This window comes from Entelurus aequoreus, linkage group LG02 (genome assembly GCF_033978785.1).
Source record: "Entelurus aequoreus isolate RoL-2023_Sb linkage group LG02, RoL_Eaeq_v1.1, whole genome shotgun sequence".
NCBI classification, from domain to species: domain Eukaryota; kingdom Metazoa; phylum Chordata; class Actinopteri; order Syngnathiformes; family Syngnathidae; genus Entelurus; species Entelurus aequoreus.
In genome coordinates, this window is record NC_084732.1 from 31,085,785 (window position 1) to 31,112,957 (window position 27,173).

A 27,173-nucleotide genomic window follows, 5' to 3' on the forward strand; every position below is an offset into this window, starting at 1 on the left:
TTAATTCCATTCTTTGTCTCATATTTCAGCTGCTTGGCTACAGCGAGAAGCCCGTCAACCTCCAGATGTTCATTGGAACGGCAGACGACCGTTACTTGAGGCCACATGCCTTTTACCAAGTGCACCGCATCACTGGGAAAACGGTGGCCACGGCCAGCCAGGAGATCGTCATCTCCAGCACCAAAGTTCTTGAAATTCCTCTCCTGCCTGAAAACAACATGTCAGCCAGGTAGACGCTGCATGTGCTTTTTTTCGTTTATGGGCTTCCCACCGTGAGGGAAGTCCAATGAATCCTGTTTATGAATGTATTTATGACTGCTTCCAAACTTTTATATATTTTTTATACAGAACCATTGAGCGTAGTGAACACCAAAGGAAAAGTTGAGTTGTAAAAAACAACTTTATTGGACTATTTATGATTCTGCATCAATGAATGAATACATTTACTTAAAGTCCCTTGTGTGTTTACACTGTATTTAATTGGAAAGGATGTGGTTAGGACTTTCCCATATTCCATGTGCTATATAACGTTTATAATGCTTCTTTCAGGCAAAACCCTACCCGGTTTAATACTTGGTTTTCACTGTTTGTGCACTTTATAGAGGATTACCAACCATTTTTTTCCTGATTCTACAGTATTGACTGTGCCGGCATCCTCAAGCTACGCAACTCAGACATTGAACTACGGAAAGGTGAGACGGACATAGGAAGAAAGAACACACGAGTACGCGTGGTGTTTCGAGTTCACATCCCTCAACCAAACGGGAAGGTGCTGTCGTTGCAGGCTCAGTCCATTCCTGTGGAGTGCTGTGAGTCTCACACATACACACACATTTTTTTACCCCTCAACTGAAAAAAGGGATGAGCAATAATTTATCATTGAAACTGTTCCATTATAAAATGTAATGCACTACTTGGTTGCTGTTGATTCGGTTTCAACTATTTTTTTATTTTAAAGAACAATGGCTATAAGGGGACACTGTAAGCTACATACATTCCGATTATTGGGTTCCAAATCGGTCAATCACGATTCGATTCGATTGCACTTAATTGCTAAAAATGTCTCAACTCTGTTACATAATACAATTCTACTTTGTTTTTCTCTTCACCATAAAAAGGTTCTAAGTGCAAATGTGTAAATTAGACAGTAAACAAGACAATAAGAAAGGAATTTCAATTGAAAGTGTACTTATTCTGCAACGCCCAATCGCTGCAAATTGCAATTGGTATTGTTTCTTTTAGTGCAAAATATTAATAGTAAATATTTAAGCTATTTTTTTAGACCCTTATTTATTAAGCACAATTAGACAGGATATAACTTACAATGATTTTATTGTGAACGGCGGAAGTGTGCTATTGATTTTTTTGGAGCACTTTGCAATACTGCTGTGTAGGACTGCACAATTAATCGACATTGGGGTTTTAATTTCTGCAATTATTTATCGCAAGATGCTGAGGTTTTTTAAAATGTTCTCTCTACTTCATCTTAACATTGAATCAGAATTATCGAGCCTTGCATCCTTGGCCTGCTGACCAATCAAAAGTGGTTACAGGAAACAGTACTGTGTGCGCTACAGCCAATGCAGTCTATGTGCTAATAACAAACACCATTTGCGTTGTAATACTGTACAGTATCTTTTAATGGTGACAGTTTACACTATAAAATGTGTGTAAAATATGTAAACCCAACTATTTTTGAAAGATTATTGCTTGTTGTTCTGTGTAGTAACACGAGACAAGTGTTTTGATTGACAGTCTAAAAGCAACATGACTTCTTACATTTATCATTATAGCTGTTTTATGCATTTAAATTAATACAATCTAAAAATTGCAAACCGAATCGCTGATACATTTTTTGTCAGAAAAATTGCTATTAGGTTTTTTCTCAAAATCGTGCAACCCTACTGCTGTGTGTGGGGAGATGAAGATGTCAACAAAAGTACCTTTCGGGTTATGGCTGCAGCTCCAGCACCTAAACAAGCCGCTTGAAGCCAGTGAGTGTGGGCTCACTGTAAACCTCTGTCAACAAAAGTTGCAATGGCCTTTGTTTTCTTTGTTGTTGTTGGAAGCTAACATTAGCATAGTGTGAAACTGCTGCTTCACGCACAAGACTATCATGGGTAGGGGTGGGAAGAATCGATATCATTGCCGGTGAATCAATATTGCTAAATTGAAAATATACCGATATATAATCAATTAAATCATTTTACCAAGCCCTGACCTACACACGCCGCAGCTGTTCAATAAAAGTCTGACATTGAAACAGTGATTTCGCTCAGTCCTTAAATAATTTTAAGAAATGCCTTTTCTTAATTGAAAACTATGTATTGCGTTGTTTGCGCCAAGTACTACACTTTAGTTTTGTTTGGTTCAGTTCATAACTGCACAAAGTTTTTTGCGTTTTCATTGTAAAGTGCAGAAAAATAGCTAGAACTTGCCATTTTTCAATTATTTTAATTGCCTGTTGGTCAGAGGAGCACAGTTTAGTACACTGTACACCATACATTAATTAGGTGACATAGTAGTGTTACTTCTGTGACACAAGTATGGATATGTAAATGTGGATTACCACAGAAAGAGGTTTCTTAAGACTTTTGTGTCATTTACAGATTTTTTCAGTCTGTTTTCTACAAATGATTGATAAATTACATGCTCTTGTATTGCCATGATGTCACACTACACCATATACAAAGCAGATGACACCATTACCATCCAAGGTTTACCGTTTACTTCCATTTACGTGTGGTGGATACCCTATGTGTTTATTAACAAAGACAACGAAGCAAATGACCATGCTGTTTTGTCTACAACCTCTACTGCATCTCTCCCAGCCCAGCGTTCAGCTCAAGAGCTTCCCCAGGTTGAAAAGTCCAGCCTGACCAGCTGTCTGGTCAGCGGGGGAGAAGAGATGGCTATAACCGGGAGCAACTTCTTCCCAGAGTCCAAGGTCATCTTCCTGGAGAAAGGCCCTGGTAAGCCTTGCGCAGTATGTGTGAACAGCAGCTTTGCCAATACTGCTTGTCTTACACGCATTTTCAGGTGGTCTAAAGTGATCACTTTAGACAGAAAACAACTAAAGTGTGAAATTATTGGAATCCCTGCCTGCCAAAACACCCTTGCTGCTCAAAAAAATTAAGTTCACGCATGACTGAAAGTCAAGTTGTGTGAGTGGGAGACCCTTTCTTGGATGTGACGGTGAAATAAGGCCCAGAAGAATGAATGTCTTGGGCTCTTCAAGGGCTACTCTCTGAAGCTTGGCGTGGTTGAACAGTCAAGACTAGAAACACAGCAGCAAGGGGAAAACCTCTTCGTGGGTATGGAGCTAAGCTGGGGGCTCATGGTAAGCATGAAGGCAGTAGACTGTAGAAGAAGGCATAAAGACTATGAACCATCAGGGAGTGGAAGAAGATGATGATTAGGTTTGTTTAAACCATCCCCCTCATCTTGTTTAATCTGCCTGCCTTAGTGCAGAAAGGCCCTGATTGGCGTAATTGCAGCAATGGAAGAAATAAGACGGAAAGAAAGGAAGTGGTATATTTTTTTCCAACCTTTTTAACAACACTACACTACAATACAGTAGTGTGATCATTGCATGACATGAGAAATGGTTTCAGTTATATACTGATCACTAACCATGTGAGCAAATAAAAAACAAACAGAAGTTGACTTTAGTAAGTGTAACATATACCAAGGCCAAGACTCTGACAACATATGACTAACACAGAATGGAGAATTTCTGGTTTTGGTAGTAGTGTCAGAGGCGTAACAGAGGCAAAAATGCTATGTGAAAGAGAAGCGTGTCAACTCTGAACAGGGGTCTAAAGTTTAACTCCGTCCTTTTGTCTTTTGGCAAAATGTGTGTTTGGCCTCGTTATGTTTTAAATTAGCCATGCGGCCCAGTTTCCAAAGGAAAAGACTGACACTTTGCTTCACAAAGTTACAGTACCAGTTTAATTTGCCCCAATGAATCACAGTTCACCTGTGCCAACAGCACTCATGCAGCTCCAGACCATGATGCTACTACCACAATGCTTTTCTGTAGGCAAGACACCATAATCGTGTTGCTCACTTGTGTTTCCAACTATTTAGACAATAAAGCATGTGTTTAAATGTATAATAATATGCAAGCTGTAAAGTGACTACTCAAAAGTGTTAATTTATAATGATATACAAGCTGTAAAGTGACTATTCAAAAATATATCCGAATATTAGGGGTGACCCGATCCGATATTGATCTGAAATCAGCATATCGACTTTTGCAGCAGAAGTCGCGGATAAAAACGCTCTTTTCTTGTATTTAGTGAAATAACTTACAACAGGTAAAAATGGTAGGCTATAGGTTATTAGGAGATAGCAGCTGCACAACAGCTAAGCACACAATAGCACACAAGCTAGACATACATAATACATGTCCTTAATTGAACAACACTGCAGCAGGGAAACCTGCGAAACAGGCTTGTAGGGATGATATAGCCTCTGTGTTTTTTCCTGACCTAACATATATATATATATATATATATATATATATATATATATATATATATATATATATATATATATATATATATATATATATATATATATATATATATATTTATATATATATATATTTATATATATATATATATATATATTTATATATATATATATTTATATATATATATATATATATATATATATATATATATATATATATATATATATATATATATATATATAATTATATATATATAATTATATATATATAATTATATAATATATATATATATATATATATATATATATATATATATTAATATATATATATATATATTAATATATATATATATTAATATATATATATATATATATATATTAATATATATATTAATATATATATTATATAATTATATATATATATATATATATATTATATAATTTTATATATATATATATATATATATATATATATATATATATATATATATATATATATATATATATATATATATATATATATATATATATATATATATATATATATATATATCCTTTCCGAGCTGCCACCTTATCGTGGTAGAGGAGCTAGGAGCTATGTTGTCCGGGGGCTTCTATGCCCCCTGGTAGGGTCTCCCAAGACAAACAGGTCCTAGGTGAGGGATCAGACAAAGAGCAGCTCAAAGACCTTTATGAAAAGTACAACTCGAGGACCTACATTTCCCTCGCCCGGACACGGGTCACCGGGGCTCCCCTCTGGAGCCAGGCCCGGAGGTGGGGCACAATGGCGAGCGCTTGGCCTGTCCCCATAGGGCCCGGCCGGGCTCAGCCCAAAGAGGCAACGTGGGTCCCCCCTCCAATGGGCTCACCACTCATGGGAGGGGTCATAGAGGTCGGGTGCAGTGTGAGCTGGGCGGGAGCCGAAGGCAGGGCACTTGGCGATCCGATCCTCGGCTACATAAGCTAACTCTTGGGACGTGGAACGTCACCTCGCTGGGAGGGAATGAGCCTGAGCTGGTGCGCGAGGTGGAGAAGTTCCGGCTAGATATATAGTCAGAATCACTTCGACGCACAGCAAGGGCTCTGGAACAAGTTCTCTCGAGAGGGGCTGGACTCTTTTCCACTCTGGCGTTGCAAGCAATAAGAGGCTGACATAAGGGTGTCCATATGTGCACTTGGCACCAGGACACCCTCGGCCGCAGTTCCATGATTGACTTTGTAGTTGTGTCATCGGATTTGCGGGCTCATGTTTTGGACACTCGGGTGAAGAGAGGGGCAGAGCTTTATACCGATCACCACCTGATGGTGAGCTGGCTCCGATGGTGGGGGAGAATGCCGGACAGACCCGGCAGGCCCAAGCGCATTGTGAGGGTCTGCTGGGAACATCTAGCAGAGTCTCCTGTCAGAGAGAGATTCAATTCCCACCTCCGGAAGAACTTTGAACATGTCACGAGGGAGGCACTGGATATTGAGTCCGAGTGGACCATGTTCTGCACCTCTATTGTCGAGGCGGCTGATTGGAGCTGTGGCCACAAGGTGGTTGGTGCCTGCCGTGGCGGTAATCCTAGAACCCGCTGGTGGACACCAGCAGTGAGGGATGCCGTAAAGATGAAGAAAGAGTCCTATCATGGGAGGAGTTTGGGGAAGCCATGGAAAACAACTTCCGGACGGCTTCGAAGCGATTCTGGTCCACCATCCTCCGCCTCAGGGGGGGAGGCAGTGCACTGTCAACACCGTATATGGTGATGATGGTGTGCTGCTGACCTCTACTGCGGCTGTTGTGGATCGGTGGAGGGAACACTCAGAAGACCTCCTCAATCCCACCAACACATCTTCCTATGAGGAAGCAGTGCCTGGGGAATCTGTGGTGGGCTCTCATATTTCTGGGACTAAGGTTGCCGAGGTAGTTAAAAAGCTCCTCGGTGGCAAGGCCCCGGGGGTGGATGAGATCCGCCCGGAATTCCTTAAGGCTCTGGATGCTGTGGGGCTGTCTTGGTTGACAAGACTTTGCAACATCGTATGGACATCGGGGGCGGTCCTCTGGATTGGCAGACCGGGGTGGTGGTTCCTCTCTTTAAGAAGGGGAACAAGAGGATGTGTTCCAACTATCGTGGAATCACACTCCTCAGCCTTCCCGGTAAGGTCTATTCAGGTGTACTGGAGAGGAGGCTACGCCGGATAGTTAAACCTTGGATCCAGGAGGAACAGTGTGGTTTTCGTCCTGGTCGTGGAACGGTAGACCAACTCTTTACTCTCGGCAGGGTCCTTGAGGGTGCATGGGAGTTTGCCCAACCAGTCTACATCAATCAATCATGTGCTTTGTGGACTTCGAGAAGGCATTCGACCATGTCCCCCGGGAAGTCCTGTAGGGAGTGCTCAGAGAGTATGGGGTATCGGACTGTCTGATTTTGGCGGTCCGCTCCCTGTATGATCAGTGTCAGAGCTTGGTTCGCATTGCCGAAAGTAAGTCAGACCCGTTTCCAGTGAGGGTTGAACTCCGCCAAGGCTGCCCTTTCTCACCGATTCTGTTCATAACTTTTATGGACAGAATTTCTAGGCGCAGTCAGGGCGTTGAGGGGATCCGGTTTGGTGGATGCAGGATTAGGTCTCTGCTTTTTGCAGATGATGTGGTCCTGATGGCTTCAACTGGCCATGATCTTCAGCTCTCACTGGATCGGTTCGCAGCCGAGTGTGAAGCGACTGCAATGAAAATCAGCACCTCCAAGTCCAAATCCATGGTTCTCGCCTGGGGAAGGGTGGAGTGCCATCTCCAAGTTGGGGAGGAGATCTTTCCCCAAGTGGAGGAGTTCAAGTACCTAGGAGCCTTGCTCACGAGTGGGGGAAGAGTGGATCGTGAGATCGACAGGCGGATCAGTGCGGCGTCTTCAGTAATGCGGATGCTGTATCGATCCGTTGTGGTGAAGAAGGAGCTGAGCCGGAAGGCAAAGCTCTCAATTTACCGGTCGATCTACGTTCCCATCCTCACCTATGGTCATGAGCTTTGGGTTATGACCAAAAGGACAAGATCACGGGTACAAACGGCCGAAATGAGTTTCCTCCGCCGGGTAGCGGGTCTCTCCCTTAGAGATAGGGTGAGAAGCTCTGTCATTCGGGAGGAACTCAGAGTAAAGCCGCTGCTCCTCCACATCGAGAGGAGCCAGATGAGGTGGTTCGGGCATCTGCTCAGGATGCCACCCGAACGCCTCCCGAGGGAGGTGTTTGGGGCACGTCCGTCCGGCAGGAGGCCAAGGGGAAGACCCAGAACACGTTGGGAAGACTATGTCTCCCGTCTGGCCTGGGAACGCTTCAGGATCCCCCGAGAGGAGCTGGACGAAGTGGCTTGGAAGAGGGATGTCTGGGCTTCTCTGCTTATATATATATATATATATATATATATATATATATATATACATATATATATATATATATATATATATATATATATATATATATATATATATATATATATATATATATATATATATATATATATATATATATTAAATCCATTTGGGTTTTTTTAATCGTTACAAGTATGAATCGCGATTATTTTTTTTACACCCCTTGTTTTTAAATATTTGTAAAAAAATGTAGTATTCAAAAAAAAAAGATGCATCATCAACAATTATGCTAAATATATGTTTTCTAGCCACACCCCCAAAGCCACATATTTATGGCTGGGATGTTACTGATGTCATGTCTGGCTAACGTCCCGCCCAGGTGGTGGTCAAGCTAACTCTGTTTTCAATGGGTACCAGGCACCATTTAGCATTTCTCAAAGAAAAAATGCCCTATACTTGTGTTGTTTTTGGCTGTAAGAACCGTTCAAATTGTGGAAAGGATAAACTTTCCTTCAGAGTTCCTCGAGACGTTATAAAAAAGGGCGGAAAAGTGCAAGATTTGCGGAAACGATGACGAGAAAATCATGCAGCTCACACTCTAGTCCAAGGGAGCAGAGTCAAAGAATGCATGAGTTTGAATTGATCCTTTCATTAAATGTTTGTTTGATATTATTATTTCCCGTTTAAGTATTATTTTGATATTGTTTGTATTTCTTAAACACGTTTGCTACGACTGTTTTGAAAAGCACCAACTTGGCGTGTCTAAATAAAAATGAAAACAAAAGTGAGCAAAAGATTTAAGCTTTTACCAAAGGTAGCAATCATATATGAAGCTTTCAGCACATACACAATGTTGGCATCTATCGTTGTATTTTGACAAAGACGGAGAATGCCACGATACTTGTAAATGACGCGTGCAACAACAACAAACATGGCAGCTTAGACGCAAAATTAAATCATGAAATGCAACCTTACCCGAGCAAAAACGATGTGTATTTATCTTGATACCAATTTCCTTGACCCAGCCACACACAATGTAGTTGTAAACCGCCATGCTTTTCCAAGTGTCCAACATCTGTTTTGTCGTGTGGAATGGCGTCTGGAGCACAATTGTTCGATATGTCTCGGAACGCCAGCGACGTAATCCTTGATATCACTGTTTTTGATAAAGTATAGGGATCTATTCCTTTACATAGTTAGATTTATTGCTCATATCTACTTTTTGCAGGAAGATTTAAGCCTCTTTTTTATTCAGATAATTAGCGCGCTGCTTTCTGTATGTACAACAGCCATTTTAGCTTGGTCGACCACCACTGGTTTTCACCTCCGGGAAGAAGGCACGTGTCGGAATAACAGCTATTGGCAAGCTGGGGGAAACCCTGCACTCCACTTTAACTTAAAGACAACATAAGTCAATTCCAGATGGTTATTAATAAATAAGTTATTGGTTTCCACTCCTACCATTGTTTTCTGAGTAATTTCACTTTATCAAGTTTTTTTTAACATTCCACACCACAAAATAATAAAAGGATGTATGATTCGTGATGATATTGTATGATCGGTATCATAATTGGCCAATACACAAAGCTCCAATATCGGTATCATCTGAGGTAAAAGTGGCATCGGGACACCCATCCCAAGTATCATTAGTTTTGCTGAATGGCAAACTCACTTTTGTAAGATACTGCACACAGCTTTGGTATTTATGTATAGTGTAATATACAGGTACAGTATATGTTTGAAAGTAAACCATTCTTCAACAGACATTAGGATCAAATCCATAATTGGTATGCTTTTTTCCATTATAAAAGGTTGAATGTTTACACAAAAGGGGCTTCAACACAGACAGAGCCCTAGGCAGTGCATGCAATCTTTTATTTCTCACTGATTTTGCTCCATTAAAAGTCCAACGTTTAGTTTTTTTGATCAAGGGGGTGAATATTTCCCCTCGTCTGACTCAAACGTCTGGGCAATAGAGTCTTTGTTTCAGCGTGGTATGAGCATCTTGTCGGTGCTTGTTGTCTGAGGGAGCATGTGGGGCCCTTGCTCCAGCCTGTTGAATGTCAACAAGACGCATTGCAATAATGCACTGCCGTCACCTGCTAAGACAGTCTATTACATTTGTTTCTTATCCGTCTGTCTCGATGGGTATGAGAGTACCTACCGGATTACCACAACTAATTTTTTTATAATTTGTTGAAAGGACTAGTTGGTACAATTCCTGGGGACTCTGCATGGCAGGGGCGTCCTCCTCCCTGAGCCAGGCTTGCACCTGACCGCTAAAGTATCGGTTACCTTAATGTTAACGAGATCATCTCAACAGGTTAATAGCTACAAATGTGTGAAAACAATAAAAGTTAGTGATATTATACTGTGCACTGTTAGAAACTTCCCTGCAGACATGTCGCAGGAGATGTCTAAGAAGATTATACAGGGAACCAGTCTCGTTTTCTAGGAAGACACTACGCAGGTGCAGAGCCTGTGCTAACACTAATAAACCACAGACTTCAAATAATTTGCCGTAGCTCAGAAACTCGTCAATGACTGCAGTCTTCCAACCACAAGGGCCTGTCAGTGTCACCTTCTTAAGATGTCTGGCCAAATAATTAGATCCATCATAGGCAAACTCGAAACAATGTTTTAGCCAAACTTAAAAAAACAAAAACCTGGCAATTCAGTGATTCCATTCTGCGCTTTATAATTTCAGACAGACAAGACAAACACAAATGATTATTTGGATAATTGATTGTGATTAAATACTAGCTACTATGATGTTCTCCATGTGGCTTCTGAGCCTCGAAAAGGACACATGTCTCAGTAACAAAGATTGCAATAAGGGCTTGCCTGCGCCCAATTTGATTGAGCAGATGGTGAAATTAACTTTTTGTGTTTTTATAGACGGACGGCCGCAGTGGGAAGTGGAGGCCAAAATTGTACGAGAGAAAACTCAAGGAGTGAGTAATCCTGCCTTACCTAAACTTAGACCCTAAAAATGCAAGTCAGTTTTTATCAGTGTTTTGAAAAGTACTTAATTATAGTTTCTAGTTACTTTCTTGAAAAAGTAATTGAATTACTACTTAATAAATGTAATTATGGCGACTATAGGAGACTGAGTGGTTAATTTAATAGAGGAACTAATTAGAGCAGTGTTTCTTAAGCAGTGTTGTGTCGTGAGCGCCCCCTAGAGGGCTGCCCAAAAATATCTGTTTCTCAGCTGTGGTCTGAATGAGCCACAACGGTCGGTTGCACTTTTCAACCACCTGTGGCAAGAATGTCAATCTGAAACAAAGAGAAGAAGTCAGGCGCTAAAGTCATGGAGAAGTTTCTTAAGCGCAAAAATGTTGACTTAAGTGGTGAAGCCATATTTTCATTTGCACTTTATTTTTTATTGACAGTTTACTTAAAAAACATACATTATTATTTATTATTAATTTTACACAAATTAATTGTAGCACTGCATAATTGTATGTAAATGTATTTTCATCCGTTTTTATGAGTCCCTTCTTTTGCAGTACTTAGCCTGACATAAGCCTTGATGATATTTGTGATTAACACATAGTTTCGTATAATTTGACAAGGTTTAGCGTGTCAAACTGTAAGTAGGTTATAATCATTGAGTACAATGGAAATCAAGAGTAAGATTACTAATTCAATGTTAATATTTGAGTGGGGCCCAAGCCCCTCTGTAGTGGAAAAGTTGGGCTCTGAGGTCAAAAAGGTTAAGAACTCCTGAATTAGAGCATTTATGGTCGATCAATGTCATCTGTGTTCTTCATCATTAGTTTATGTAGCGCTTATGTCCAAGATATACTTTTGGGCCTTGAACTGAAAAACTTATTGGAAAACCTAAACATTTTTTCAATCAGTACTAAATGAATTTAAATAATGTTGCTCTTTTCTTTCAACAGTCATGCATTGTGGTAGAAGTTCCTCCTTACCACAGTAAGACAGTCGGCTCAGCGGTGCAGGTGCAGTTTTATGTCTGCAATGGTAAACGGAAAAGGAGCCAATCACAACGCTTCACTTACCTTTCAGGTAAGATGAGCTTTTAAAAATATTATTTGTATGAGTACTTATTGTAGTTATAATTTTCAGTGCCTTAGACTTCCATCATACTCAGCTGTAAATAATGTTTTATTAATTTATTTGACAGGGACATTGCGCAATACAGCTATATTGCAGCTTAAAAATACATTCAATGAATCTACTCCTTTACAAAATCGAAAGTCCAGACAAACAAAACACCACAACAGTATCAGAGGGCCAGTCTAGTACATTTACGCAGAATAGACTAAACTAATGTATACACATTGTGGTTTCCTTGTTGGTGGGGTGTATTATCACTATTCTTATTTGGACTCTTCTATGACAAATGGTAGAAAATGGATGTACAGATATTAGGCAATGTTGCTGTTTTTAGCGAGGCATTCCTTTGTGTTTGTGTGTTACTGTATATCTCCCACATTACAGTTTTTTACAGTCGCTAAGACACATTTCCCAATACTTAGGTCACTTTTTCAAAACTCTTCACACAGTGAGCACAACAGAGGTATAAATGGGCTAAACTGAGGATCAATTATCATTGCTTTGGCACAAAATGCATTCAATGACTACATCTTTCAAATTACATTAATTATTTTCTCACTTCGACACAACAACCGCCAAAACTCTGTGTACTTACAGGCCAATTTGCACATGCTTACATACTGTTTTCAAAACGGTTAAACTTAAGTTCCAAACAATAAAATAATACAAACTTGAATAAGACAGCAATTTGCTACAATTCTACAGTAATATTTTAATGAAATATATTTCAAATCGTAAAATTAGATGCTATAAAAACAATTGGACAATTCCACCATCCACATAATCAAATGTCCTCCTGGACGCAATGAATGCTGGATGCCTGAACATATCAGCATACATTGCCAGGGATGGATCAGGCATGCCAGAAGATTATTTCCTAGGTGTATTGCCCTAGATGACATTAAATGTGATGTGGATGAGAACCTGTGGCCAAATGGAGAAGACTGAGTAGATTAGCATTACTATTGTAAATGTATCAGTGGATGGTGTGTATACAAATTATTGTATTTTGGAATTACTCAGTGCAAAACAAATTTAAAATAATAAAAGACATAACATTTTTTGAAGCATTCTGCATCATGTCTGATTAATTCCAGTAACATATATTTTGCTGTTAATTATAAACAGAGGTGTCCTTGTTTTACACAAGAAAACATTGTAAAATGCTACCTGTTGTTAGTTTTTAGGTCATTATTTTGTGGGTGAAAAAGTGTGATGAAGAATGAGTTGATTTGAGACATGTATGAAGTGATTTGGTAGTTTTAGTGCATTTTGAAAGTGAAATGAACTGATGTGACGAGCTGAAAGTTGGTTTGGAGAACTGTGTGAAGAATTTTGAAAAAGTGACCTAAGTGTCCTAGCGACTGTAAAAAAACTGTAATCATACAACTACACTCGTAGTTGACAGCGCGCTGTTGTATCACTAGCCCTATTTCACCAATCGTCTTCTCTGGAAAAAGTGTGTAGAGTAACAATGACACAATCATCCATCCATCCATTTTCTACCGCTCATTCCCTTCGGGGTCGCGGGGGCGCTGGAGCCTATATCAGCTACAATCGGGCGGAAGGCGGGGTACACCCTGGACAAGTCGCCACCTCATCGCAGGGCCAACACAGATAGACAGACAACATTCACACACTAGGGCCAATTTAGTGTTGCCAATCAACCTATCCCCAGGTGCATGTCTTTGGAGGTGGGAGGAAGCCGGAGTACCACGCAGTCACGGGGAGGACATGCAAACTCCACACAGAAAGATCCCGAGCCCGGGATTGAACTCACGACTACTCAGGACCTTCGTATTGTGAGGCAGACGCACTAACCCCTCTGCCACCGTGCTGCCCTATGACACAATCATTATTTCATAAAATCCTCCTTATACTTCTCGCCTTTTTTTGTCTTTTTCATGCTGAATTAATTTGTTAGTTACATTCTAAAATTCAATTAAATTGACCACCATATGCATAACATGTGAATTTATGCAATTATTAATAACAAAAAAGTTGGGTCTACATTCATGTTTGCATCATTTCTAATCTCTGAGTTTTTACTGCTACAATCTTCAGTGTTTCCTGGTCTGTGTGTGTGTGTGTGTGTGTGTGTGTGTGTGTGTGTGTGTGTGTGTGTGTGTGTGTGTGTGTGTGTGTGTGTGTGTGTGTGTGTGTGTGTGTGTGTGTGTGTGTGTGTGTGTGTGTGTGTGTGTTTGTAAATGTGACGTTAAACCTCCTCCCTACGCAGCCTGCGTTTCTGTTTTTAAGCATGCCCCCTCCGTCCAGGCTGTTCCTGTTCTTTTTGACAGGTCGGGGCAGCTAATGACAGCAGAGTGGAGTAACACAACTCTTGTTTGTTTGTAAAAGCTGGTTCGCTGACACCATCACAGGCACCGCAGGCACTACCTGCTGTATTGTGTGTGTTTGAGGGCTTGCAGGGATTGTAATCTTTTACAGTTCCTGCCTTGTTGTGGGCTGAGCTGCAGAGACCCCTGCTGCTATCATTAAATTATGAGTAAATATGTGTGGTTTCAGTACCCCACATCAATACAAAAACGTGAAAAAATGCCGTTCATCCTTTTTTTCACAGATTCATATACTTACGGTTAATAATATGAAAGCTACAATTGAGCTCCTTGCCTCTCTATCCCAGAAGCATGATGGGGTGAGTCCAGGGCGTGATCAATGAATTTGTTTGTTGTGTCTGATGTGTGCTTGGGGACATTCAGCATTTCACATGATGGCACCCAGAGACTGACAGCATCTGCTTGCTGAACCAGACAGGACACCCAAATGGGAAGTACTGACTGACAAAGCTAAAAAGTGAAGCTGTAAGGAAAGGAATTACAGTACTTGTGTTTATATTTTGTCATCCTGAGACAGATGTACAGTAATAGCCTTAAGTTTTTAGAGTGACTTAAAGTTGGCTGCTTAATTTAACATTTTTGTGATCCCATTCTTAAAAAAAAAGACTGTGACGCCAGTTATAGAAACACAGATTTTAATTGAATTGAATTGAATCTATTGACCATGCCTGTACAGTGTTGCTAAGAAGGCTAACCTAGAGTCATGCATTATAGCTAAAGTTTGATCTACAAACAAGGCTTTTATTTGCAGATGTAGTTATGGGCTGTTGAATGTTCAGTCAGTTCATATTGTTGCAGTGTGTTCCTAAACTCTGGAGGACAGTAATGTCTGCATGAAAGAGTGGCAGGTGATTGTGGAAAACCAAGAAGTGAACAGGGAGACTAATTTGGGTGGAGGACAAAAGCTTGTTTTGGTGAAATAGCTTCTTTAATTCAGTTGCATTTCCATGCAGGTGTGGGTCAGACCATACTATAGATCTTATTTGTGCGGGTTGAGCTGAGTTGCAGGGCTGGTTTGGTCTTAAATATGGGTGGACATGGGACTATAACATCAAGCATTTGGTATTGACTAGAACAGAGATTGTGAGTCAGCAGGCCCTCTACCAGGTAAGACAGTAACCTCTGACCTCACAAATTGACAGAAATTCCTAGAAACACTTCAACATCTTGTAAAATGTATTCTAAGAAAAGTGGAAGCTGGAATAGCCGCAAAGGGGGGAACAATGTATTATTATCTTTCTTTTCAATTTTTATTGGTGTAATGGCCATTTGTCCCAATACTTTTGTCCATGGATTGTATTCATTTAACAATAATATTCAACATTTAAGTACTTTGATGATTTTTACTTTTCTCATTGCAGTCAGCTGACTTTTATTTTCTCTCTCCTTCTGTCAATACCTTGTCCTCCATCTTTATTCATCCCTGCCTTCAGTGATGGTGAAACAGGAGCACCGAGATGAGTTGGACCATCCCCCTGTACTCCCCATGTCCATGCCCCTGGCACATGCTGCCAGTCTGGTTCGCGCTCAGCTGCCTTCTCCTGATCAGGGCCACCCATCAGATAACCTTCTGTCCACCTCCCCACATGGCCTGGGCTCAGGCTCCAGACCTGTCCTGCTCCCCCTACAGGCTACCTGCCCCTCCTTGGGCTCCCCGTCCTTCCAGCACCTGCCTCACCTCCAGGGTCGCAGTTTGCACCACCCCCCCGCGGACTGCCACATGACGTTCCATCCGAGCTCCTCCCCTGTCCCCCTCCCTGCCTCAGCCTCCCGACCCTCGTACCAGACCATGCAGCGTGGCCAGAGTCACGCTCACAGCCTGTCCTTCAATGGCCAATCCAGCCTGTCTCCTCAGAGCTATGAGAGGATGCCCTTTCAGCAATGCCCCATTTCCCCGTCCCACCCCATGGGCATGGGGATGGTGTACTCCAACTCCCCTTGCTCCTCCCCGTCTACACCTGTGTCTTCAGCCGCAAACTCCATTGTGGGTTCTCCGCAGAGCCAGCAACCCTTGCTTTCCCCCTCGTCCCAACATCTTCACAACCTCGGAGGCTACCACTGCTCTCCCACACAGGTGCCCTCTCCTAGTAGCCACCCGCTACATCTGCAGAGAGCAATGGGCTACCACCCAGTAAGTCAACGTTCGGCCTCCTGCCCCACGCCGTCCACAGCCCCTCCTCCGCATATGATCCCATCCCCCCAATCTGGGCCGTCGTCCCCTCAGCTCCACTCCATGCCCTACCAGTCTCCTACCTCCTCTTCTCCAACATCAGGTAGCAGCCCCCTGGGTCCCATGCAGCATCCACATTCAGGACAGCCTTCACCTCAGGCTGCGAGCCCAGTCATGGCCAGCTTGTCCCCGACGGCTGCTGGGCCCTTGGTTCACCCCCTGAGCCCCCAGGGGCCCTTCAACTCAGAAGGGGAGAGGTTGAACATCAAACAGGAGCCGGAAGAGAGAGAGCCCACCTTCCGCTCTATTGGCTTGCAAGACATCACGCTTGATGACGGTAAGATATCAAAATTAAATTAATCACACAGTAGAGTAGAACTTCTATAATTTTTAACTGCCCTCTAAGGTAATGTATACATTTTGGAGTTCAAATTTTTGGTTAATGAAAATTACCTTCCAGAAATCCAGTTCAACCACAGTCGAACATGATGTAAGAGACAGATCTTTTTACAGTCGTATGACAGTTAATGTTAAAGCATTGCCTGTACATTTAATAATTGTTTTATAATAGCAACCAACCTGTTTATTTACACCATTGTAAACATTGGGCCTGATCTACTAAAGGTTTGCGTGTATTAAAACATGTGCAAACTTGATGTGCAGAGCAAGGCACGTTTATTTGTAGAGCACAATTTGTACTCAAGGTAATTGTGCTTTACATAAAATTACAAGTAGGCAAAAATAAAAACTAAATAATCATATTTCAAATTATAATCATAAAATATAATCATCATAAAAGTAATCAAATTAAAATAAAACAGTGTAGATAAAATAATTTCAGTTTTCATATGCAAAATAAAATAAAATTGTATTATTGATAGTGTTGATTGCGCGCACTAAGCTGAGGATTGCTAAGAGAATTGCATCTCTAGAGTGAGGAAAATAAGGAGCGCAATCCATTTAGCGTGTCTGTCTTCATGAATATGCAGACTACATTCTGATAATCAGAACGCCCATAATACCGGGAGGAAAAAATGCAAATGTAATTATTAAGCTCACACAGTGTGATTTATCAAGACTAAAACTGTTCTGTGAGAGCTGATTTAGCATGTCTGAAGTGTGCATGCAAATTGGCAGTTGCGCAAAAATACTTGTGAGAAAGGAGGCGATCGCGCTGCAGCTTTGTCCCTACGTATGTGTCAGCATATATGGACTATCAAAAATAAATATATTAGACATATTGTCTATTCAGCACTATAATTCTCTAATTTATTTTATCATCATATGAAAAAAACTTGTTGCAATTATGCATGTTCTTGCCTCTGGAATATTCATTCCAGCACATGCTCGCAGCTTGTGCCAGCATTTCCCAGGTCGCATCTTCAACGCGCGTCCTGTTGTAGATGCACTGCAGGACTACTTTTAAAACGTCCAGAAAAAGTAGTACATATCTGGTGCACATTTCAAAACATGGAAAAACACCACAGGCATGATAACATGATATCAGCAGTAAATGAGTGTCTCCATGGTGAAAGCGAGATATTCCATGCAAAAATCTCATTTAAATAGGGCGGGCTGCGCCTCTTTTGCACCTGTTATCTATTGTACGCAATACGCCCACTAATAGTACACACAATTTTCATACATTGCACATTCTGTTTAGCGTGTGGTATTTGGATCTTAGGAGATCAGGCCCATTGTGTTCTACCACAGAGTTTCTACTGTACAGTAACATGGTAGATTGTGCATGGTTTGTCTTTTTTATGCACTGCCATAAAAGACATTGACGAAACACCATGTTCATGAGAGTTAAACTACAAACCCCGTTTCCATATGAGTTGGGAAATTGTGTTAGATGTAAATATAAACGGAATACAATGATTTGCAAATCCTTTTCAACCCATATTCAATTGAATGCACTACAAAGACAAGATATTTGATGTTCAAACTCATAAACTTTATTTTTTTTTTGAAAATAATAATTAACTTAGAATTTCATGGCTGCAACATGTGTCAAAGTAGTTGGGAAAGGGCATGTTCACCACTGTGTTACATGCCCTTTCCTTTTAACAATACTCAGGAAACGTTTGGGAACTGAGGAGACACATTTTTGAAGCTTCTCAGGTGGAATTCTTTCCCATTCTTGCTTGATGTACAGCTTAAGTTGTTCAACAGTCCAGGGGTCTCCGTTGTGGTATTTTAGGCTTCTTAATGCGCCACACATTTTCAATGGGAGACAGGTCTGGACTACAGGCAGGCCAGTCTATTACCCGCACTCTTTTACTATGAAGCCACGTTGATGTAACACATGGCTTGGAATTGTCTTGCTGAAATAAACAGGGGTGTCCATGGTAACGTTGCTTGGATGGCAACATATGTTGCTCCAAAACCTGTATGTACCTTTCAGCATTAATGGCGCCTTCACAGATGTGTAAGTTACCCATGTTTTGGGCACTAATACACCCCCATACCATCACAGATGCCGGCTTTTCAACTTTGCGCCTATAACAATCCGGATGGTTCTTTTCCTCTTTGGTCCGGAGGACACGACGTCCACAGTTTCCAAAAACAATTTGAAATGTGGACTCGTCAGACCACAGAACACTTTTCCACTTTGTATCAGTCCATCTTAGATGAGCTCAGGTCCAGCGAAGCCGACTGCGTTTCTGGGTGTTGTTGATAAACGGTTTTCGCCTTGCATAGGAGAGTTTTAACTTGCACTTACAGATGTAGCGACCAACTGTAGTTACTGACAGTGGGTTTCGGAAGTGTTCCTGAGCCCATGTGGTGATATCCTTTACACACTGATGTCGCTTGTTGATGCAGTACAGCCTGAGGGATCGAAGGTCACGGGCTTAGCTGCTTACGTGCAGTGATTTCTCCAGATTCTCTGAACCCTTTGATGATATTAGGGACCGTAGATGTTGAAATCCCTAAATTCCTTGCAATAGCTGGTTGAGAAAGGTTTTTCTTAAACTGTTCAACAATTTGCTCACGCATTTGTTGACAAAGTGGTGACCCTCGCCCCATCCTTGTTTGTGAATGACTGAGCATTTCATGGAATCTACTTTTATACCCAATCATGGCACCCACCTGTTCCCAATTTGCCTGTTCACCTGTGGGATGTTCCAAATTAGTGTTTGATGAGCATTCCTCAACTTTATCAGTATTTATTGCCACCTTTCCCAACTTCTTTGTCACGTGTTGCTGGCATCAAATTCTAAAGTTAATGATTATTTTCAAAAAGAAAATGTTTATCAGTTTGAACATCAAATATGTTGTCTTTGTAGCATATTCAATAGAATATGGGTTGAAAATGATTTGCAAATCATTGTATTCCGTTTATATTTACATCTAACACAATTTCCCAACTCATATGGAAACGGGGTTTGTACTTGTAGATGGTTACCTTGAGAGAGACTGAATGAACAGTCAATGCCATTGTTAGTTTACCCTTGTGCTCAAGTTGAATTCACAACTCTACAAAAGCTGGCTGATCGATGAATACTGTTGCAAAACTGTCTGCTTTTCTTCTCTGGTGATTATTGTGAGCAAGCCTCTCAAACAAGACACCCGCCTAGAGGAATGTGACAAGCAACACAAATCCATATCCTGTGATGTACTGTAATCCAATACCGATCAGCAGCTGGTTGACTTTCTATTAGCTGAATCCTTAGTGCTTGATTACAGTGATAGCGTTTCATCTGTCAATGTCTCTACTGATTGACAGAGAACGTGAGGACTTTGTATTAGGTTTTATAGACACACAGGGCTGATCAGATTAAAGCGTCGGGTTCTGTTGGGTCAATGGTCGTGTTGGGGTTATTTATTGGTTGGTACACTCAAAAATGTCATACATGTCTAAAAACAAGTTTACTGCTGTATATTGTAACTTTAAAACAATAAATTTAGGTAATAGGCATGATGGATGAATGCCTGGGACTGTGCAAAGAGGCTAAAATCTTGAAAAATATTCACAAGACTTGTGTAATGTAATTTACAATAACAATTTTGTGCAACTTTAGAGGTGTCCACTGTATATCGCTACTTAGTTTGGTGGAGACCTGCACCAAACAAAGTGTTGTTCTATTATGCAATGTGTGTATTGTAGCAGTTATTCTACCCAGTTTGCGCGTGTTCTCTAATTGGGATGCTCGGGAGAACTTGTTGACTTAACAATTAGCAATGAAGTGTACGGATTAAATTTATTTTCTGTCTTTGAAGTATGCGTCTACAAAAAGCCTCTTATCTACCACTCTAAGCCTGGGCGAGTTTGCCACCACGCTGCCATATTCAAAGCAGGGTCGGACAGGTTGAGGGTTAATAATTGCCTGGTGAGGCTGCATTGGGAAGTGTTACATTGTGTGCTAGCAAGGGTCAGCCTAATTAACACAGGGGCGCTTGTCAATAAGTCGTGTGTGAAAATCCACTGGGGTTCATCAGGGTGCTGGATTTATGCAGTTGCACACGCCATTACATCAATTGTTCTTCCTTTCTTTCTTTCTTAACTTGTAGCTTTATCTGACATAAAACATTGACCGAAGTACATTTTTTAGTTGTGCGCTCTTCACAAAAAGTTTGGTGTGACACATTTCAGCTGGGAATTTGAACTCTTCCTTTGAGTAGCTAAAAATAGTGTTTGTGTGCCAGCCCAGCTACATGTTTTGAAGTAGCAACATGGAGCATGGCCCAGCTCTGTGTTTTTAAGAGGTCACTGCTCACACTCACTAACTAGCAAATACTCACTGACAGAACTGCATGAATGCAGACTAAAGCATTGGTTGTATCGTATCATACAATTGTTTGCTATATTTGAAGCTTTCTTGCTGTTAGTCATGACAGATAATTATGTTTGAAACATGTGAATGCACATGGAAAATAACAGTTGTATTTTAAAAAACGTATGTTGCCGAGCTCTAAAGGCTGTCCTTCTTTAAAATAAAACCAAAAATATTAAATTACATTATTTTTGGTTATCAATTTAAAATTATGTAGAGTCTGCATCCTACCGTAGCACAAGCTGGGAGTAAAAGTTTTTTATTTTATTTTTATTTCAATTGTATCTTCTGGCTGGAAATGACAAAACAAAGTATCTATCAATCAATCAATCAATCAAATTTTATTTATATAGTCCTAAATCATAGTGTCTCAAAGGGCTGCACAAGCCACAACGACATCCTCGGCTCAGATCCCACATCAGGGCAAGAAAAAAACTCAACCCAATGGGCTACGATGAAAAACCTTGGAGGGGACCGCAGATGTGAGGACCCCTCCCCTGGGCGACCGGTGCAATGGACGTCGAGTGGATCTAGTTAATAGTGTGAGAGTCCAGTCCATTGTGGGGCCAGCAGGGGATCATCTTGAGTGGAGACAAGTCAGCAGCGCAGAGACGTCCCCAACTGATGCACAGATGAGTGGTCCACCCCGGGTCTCGACTTTTAACAGCTAGCGTCTCATCTGTGGTCACCTAATAACCTCTCCACGCAGGAGAGGAGGGCAGAGCAGAAAAGAGACGACAGATCAACTGGTCTAAAAGGGGTGTCTATTTAAGGGCTAGCGTATACAAATGAGTTTTAAGATGGGACTTAAAGGCCTACTGAAATGAAATGTTTTTATTTAAACGGGGATAGCAGAGCTATTCTATGTGTCATACTTGATCATTTCGCGATATTGCCATATTTTTGCTGAAAGGATTTAGTAGAGAACAACGACAATAAAGATCGCATCTTTTGGTATCTGACAAAAAAAAGCCTTGCCCCTACCGGAAGTAGCGTGACATAGTCAGTTGAACATTTCCGCAAAGTTCCCTATTGTTTACAGTGATGGCGGCCAGAAGTGAGAGCGATTCGGACCGAGAAAGCGACGATTTCCCCATTAATTTGAGCGAGGATGAAAGATTTGTGGATGAGGAAAGTGCAAGTGAAGGACTAGTGGGGAGTGTAAGCGATTCAGATAGGGAAGATGCTGTGAGAGCCGGGGGTGACCTGATATTCAGCTGAGAATGACTACAACAGTAAATAAACACAAGACATATATATACTCTATTAGCCACAACACAACCAGGCTTATATTTAATATGCCACAAATTAATCCCGCATAAAAACACCTAGGTGTTTGTTATGCTAGCTCCTAGCTCCTAGCTACTAGCTCCCGTCCATATAACCCGCCAATACAATTCAAACCCCTGCACAACACACACACTCACTCAGCCCAAAGGACCGTTCACCTAACCCAAGGTTCATAAAGCTTACCGTAATTTCCGGACTATAAGCCGCTACTTTTTCCCCTCGTTCTGGTCCCTGCGGCTTATACAAGGGTGCGGCTTATTTACGGCCTGTTCTTCTCCGACACCGACGAAGAGGATTTCGGTGGTTTTAGTACGCAGGAGGAAGACGATGACACAATGATTAAAGACTGACTTTTCATATACCGGTAGGCTGGTTATTTTGATAACGTACAGGCGAGCACTTTGTATTACTTTGCACCGTTGTATTATTTGTACTCTGCACGAATGCTGTTCGCCATGTCAAAGATGTGAAAGTTTGATTGAATGATTGAAAGATTTATTGTTAATAAATGGGGCGCTTTGCGTTCCCAAACAGTCATCTCTGTCCAGACAATCCCCTCCGTGGTAGCAGGAACCCCTCTATACTACGGTAATTACACATCAAAACCCTGCGGCTTATAGTCGGGTGCGGCTTATATATGGAGCAATCTGTATTTTCCCCTAAATTTAGCTGGTGCGGCTTATAATCAGGTGCGGCTTATAGTCCGGAAATTACGGTATATATTTAACCAAAGTTACGTACGTGACACGCATGTACGGGCAAGCGATCAAATGTTTGGAAGCGCAGCTGCGTACTCACGGTACCGAGTCTGCGTCTGTGTATCCAAATCAAAGTAATCCTGGTAAGAGTCTGTGTTGTCCCAGTTCTCTACAGGCGTCTGTGTATCGAAGTCAAAGTCCTCCTGGTAAGAGTCTCTGTTGTCCGAGTTCTTCGATCTTGACTGCATCTTTCGGGAATGTAAACAATGAAACGCCGGCTGTGTTGTGTTGCTGACTTCCCTCGCAAAATACTCCGCTTCGCACCGACAACCTTCTTCTTTGCTTGCTCAGCTTCTTTCTCCATAATGCAATGAACAAATTGCAACAGATTCACCAACACAGATGTCCAGAATACTGTGGAATAATGAGATGAAAACAGAGCTATTTTGTATTGGCTTCAATGGGGGAGCCATACCTCTGTTTCACTGGCTACGTCATGCGCATACGTCATCATCCAAAGGAGTTTTCAACCGGAAGTTTAGCGGTACATTTAAAATTGCACTTTATAAGTTAACCCGGCCGTATTGGCATGTGTTGCAATGTTAAGATTTCATCATTGATATATAAACTATCAGACTGCGTGGTCGATAGTAGTGGGTTTCAGTAGGCCTTTAAATGCTTCTACTGAGGTAGCATCTCTAACTGTTACCGGGAGGGCATTCCAGAGTACTGGAGCCCGAATAGAAAACGTTCTATAGCCCGCAGACTTTTTTTGGGCTCTGGGAATCACTAATAAGCCAGAGTTCTTTGAACGCAGATTTCTTGCCGGGACATATGGTACAATACAATCAGCAAGATAGGATGGAGCTAGACCGTTAAGTATTTTATATGTAAGTAGTAAAACCTTAAAGTCACATCTTAAGTGCACAGGAAGCCAGTGCAGGTGAGCCAGTATAGGCGTAATATGATCAAAGTACCACTGTAAGAAGTTATGTTGGAAATATTGATTGAACATAATTTCATTTTTCATTTAATTTCTATATTTTCTAAATTGTTCATATCCAAATGGGGTCAACACTGCAGTACTTCCAAAAAAATATTTTTTCTACAGCATATTTTGCTTCTGCTCACCCCAGACTTTACTTTCACCGTAGAGATATGGTAAAGGTTTACCCGAAGAACTTTGTGAGAGTCCGCCATTTTTATTAATTTATAGTCCGAAGTTGTGGTCAACATGTTCCTTCATTTTCTCAATCCTCTGCTAAAATCCTCCGCTGTTGCCATTTTTGATTAAAGTAGCATGTAGTTGTAGCTTCTTCTTCGTTTGGATAAAGATGTTGATTAGAGGTGTAACCACTATACAGCTGGGCAAGTGTTTAACAGCCAACTGACCAATCTCTCGTCCACAGCTGCTAGACCACGATTCCCATTAGGATGGCGGTATATGGGACAGGATGTTATGATGTGGTCTGCAGTCTGCTCCTTTGCCTCACACTCACATGCCGCAGATGAGGCCATACCCCATTTGCACATAGTTGAGCGGAAGAGGCCGATGCCAGTACAAAGGCGTCCAGTCACTAAACGCAAAGCGTCGTTAATCGGCTTATCTATGAGACGTGTGTGAGCACTACGACACCAAGCAGGTGTGCAGTACTCAGCGGCAGAGTGGACCAAGGCAAGGGTGGCTGTACGAAGTGTAACACCGCCAGCACCCCAGCTAGATCCAGCCAGTCGTCTCAAAAGCCCAATGCGTGTTGTTAGCTTTTTGCGCAGTGACTCCAGGTGTCGGCGAAACGTGAGTGCCCTGTCCAACTTAATGCCAAGATTTGTTGGTTCGGCAGAGGGTAGAGGGTAGAGGACGTCCATCAACAGTGATGTTAAGCTCTTGTTGTGCCTCCCTGTTGTAAAGGTGGTAGGCTGCCATCACCGTTTTGGTTACACTGAGCTTCAACTTCCATTTCTGGAGATAAGTGGATATGGTCGCCATGTCCTGGGTAAGAGACCCTTCTAACTCTTGCCAGTTGTTTGCACAATGCATAATTGCCAAGTCGTCTGCTTCTGCAATCTTTTTGGCAGTTGTTACTGGCAGATCAAATAAAATAGGAGGGGAGCCAGGACTGATCCCTGAGGGACGCCATTTCTCAGACGTGGCAACATGCTTTTTGGACATTCGCCATTGGTAAGGGTGAAACTGCGGTTTTGGACGAGTTCCATTATCAAAGAGACCATGTGCATGTCCGGCAGGAGGCGCAAAAGCTTGCGGGTAAGGCCACGGTGTCAAACAGTATCGTAGGCTGCTGTAAGATCAACAAACACAGCATCTGCTTTATTCTTGGCCGAGAAGCTGTCCTCAATTTCTTGAGTCAGGAGAGTAACTTGATCCACGGTTGATCTTCCGTGCTGAAATCCAGCTTGGTCTTGAGGGAGCAGTGGGTAGATAATAGGTTCGACAAGAGCATAGATCAGTATCTACAGGATTTTGAAAGGGATACACAAAAGAGAGATAGGTCTATAACTCTTTGGATCCTCTGGTGGCTTCATCGGCTTTGGGATGGCGACCACTAATGCTCTTCTGCAGATTTTTTAAAGCTTGAGTGTGCGCATGCAGGAAGATAGGAACTTGTTTAACCAGGACTTTAGAACAGCTCCGGCATGGATTATCAGCTCTGGGCAGATTGAATCAAACCCTGGAACTTTTCCAGACTTAAGCAACTGGAGGGCACTGGCAAACTCCTCTTCAGTAAAATCTTCAGAGATTGTTTTACCAGGGGGTGTACGGATCCTCCAGAGTTCAGCCACCTCCTTGTTCACAAGTTTGGCTGATTCACAATCTTTTGTTCCATAGAACCCATTCTTTACCAATTGTAATGCAAAAGAGTTTGCAGAGATGGGGCATGGTTGATGCAATCGTCTGGATCTGCAGGTTGTTGACTGTATGCCATACAGTCAACAACCTGCCAGCCGGCTGGAGTGCATGAAGTCGATGATGTTGACAACCTCTGACCAACGCTCTCTTCGCTTTTCATCAAGTCGAGCATGCAGTGCAAAAGCATCAGTGCCTGATGCTTCGACCGGCGGGGCCTTCAGAAAGGCATGGTAGAGGCTCTCACACGTCGCATCCCAGCATGGTCTGTTGGTAATTCTTCGACTGTGTGGGATTGATCTTATAGCTGCTGCGAGGATGGCATGACAAAAGTCCTGGTATGCCTCATCAACAAAGCTAGTATCAGGAGATGGTACAGTAAGTTCTGGGCAAGCTTGTTTGTGATGAGGCTATACATTTCCCAATTGGCCTTGCAGAAGTTCCAAAGCTTATGTGGCTCGCTTGGGACTGGGACCATAGTTCTTGAGACCGTTACAAACAAGGGTCAATGTTGGGACCTTGGAAACTTCTCTAAGACACGTATGTCAAAGTGTCAGCTATTTAGACCAGTGCTCGCGAAAGCCAAGTCTGGATAAGTTCCGTTGTTCCAGCGACCAGAGAAGAAGCTAGGGGCATCCTTGGAGTTATGTAACAATACAAGGATGCTCTTGGTTGCCCAGTCAACCAAACATTCCCCATCTGGACTGGTGAAACTGTAGCCCCAGTTTGTGTGCTGGCAATTGAAGTCGCCAGCATAGATACTGGGGTGTGGAAACACTGCTGGTGTTAGTCGCGATGTCGGCCGCTTGTAGACATTGCCAATTCTTATGGCATCAATGTCCATGCATAACCATTCAATTGCAGATCCACTTGAATATTGATCGACAATTGTCCATCTAAGCTTCTTATTGACAAACGTGGCAAGTTCGAACTGACAGTATATCTGTCAGTAGACTCCATATACAAGCGCTAAAAACTACAACATGGCTGATGTGGTGGTGACGCAGTCGAAGGGTGCTTGGCCTGAAGGAGCGCTTCAGCATATAAATAAGACCGTTCATAAAATGGCGCATTCGGAAAAGACAGAATGCGGCTTAAAGATAGTCTGTAAAACAAA

The 27,173-nt window shown here is 41.8% G+C and overlaps 1 protein-coding gene across 1 annotated transcript in view; it reads left to right on the top strand.

The window, feature by feature from the left end:
- Window positions 1-27,173, top strand: part of nfatc3a (nuclear factor of activated T cells 3a) — a 144,087-nt gene that overhangs the window by 83,774 nt on the left and 33,140 nt on the right. The window contains exons 4-9 of the mRNA XM_062025085.1: window positions 30-229; window positions 637-809; window positions 2,832-2,972; window positions 10,716-10,771; window positions 11,726-11,852; window positions 15,691-16,764. Of these exons, the coding sequence (XP_061881069.1) occupies window positions 30-229; window positions 637-809; window positions 2,832-2,972; window positions 10,716-10,771; window positions 11,726-11,852; window positions 15,691-16,764 (1,771 nt within the window). The remainder of the gene's footprint in view (window positions 1-29; window positions 230-636; window positions 810-2,831; window positions 2,973-10,715; window positions 10,772-11,725; window positions 11,853-15,690; window positions 16,765-27,173) is intronic.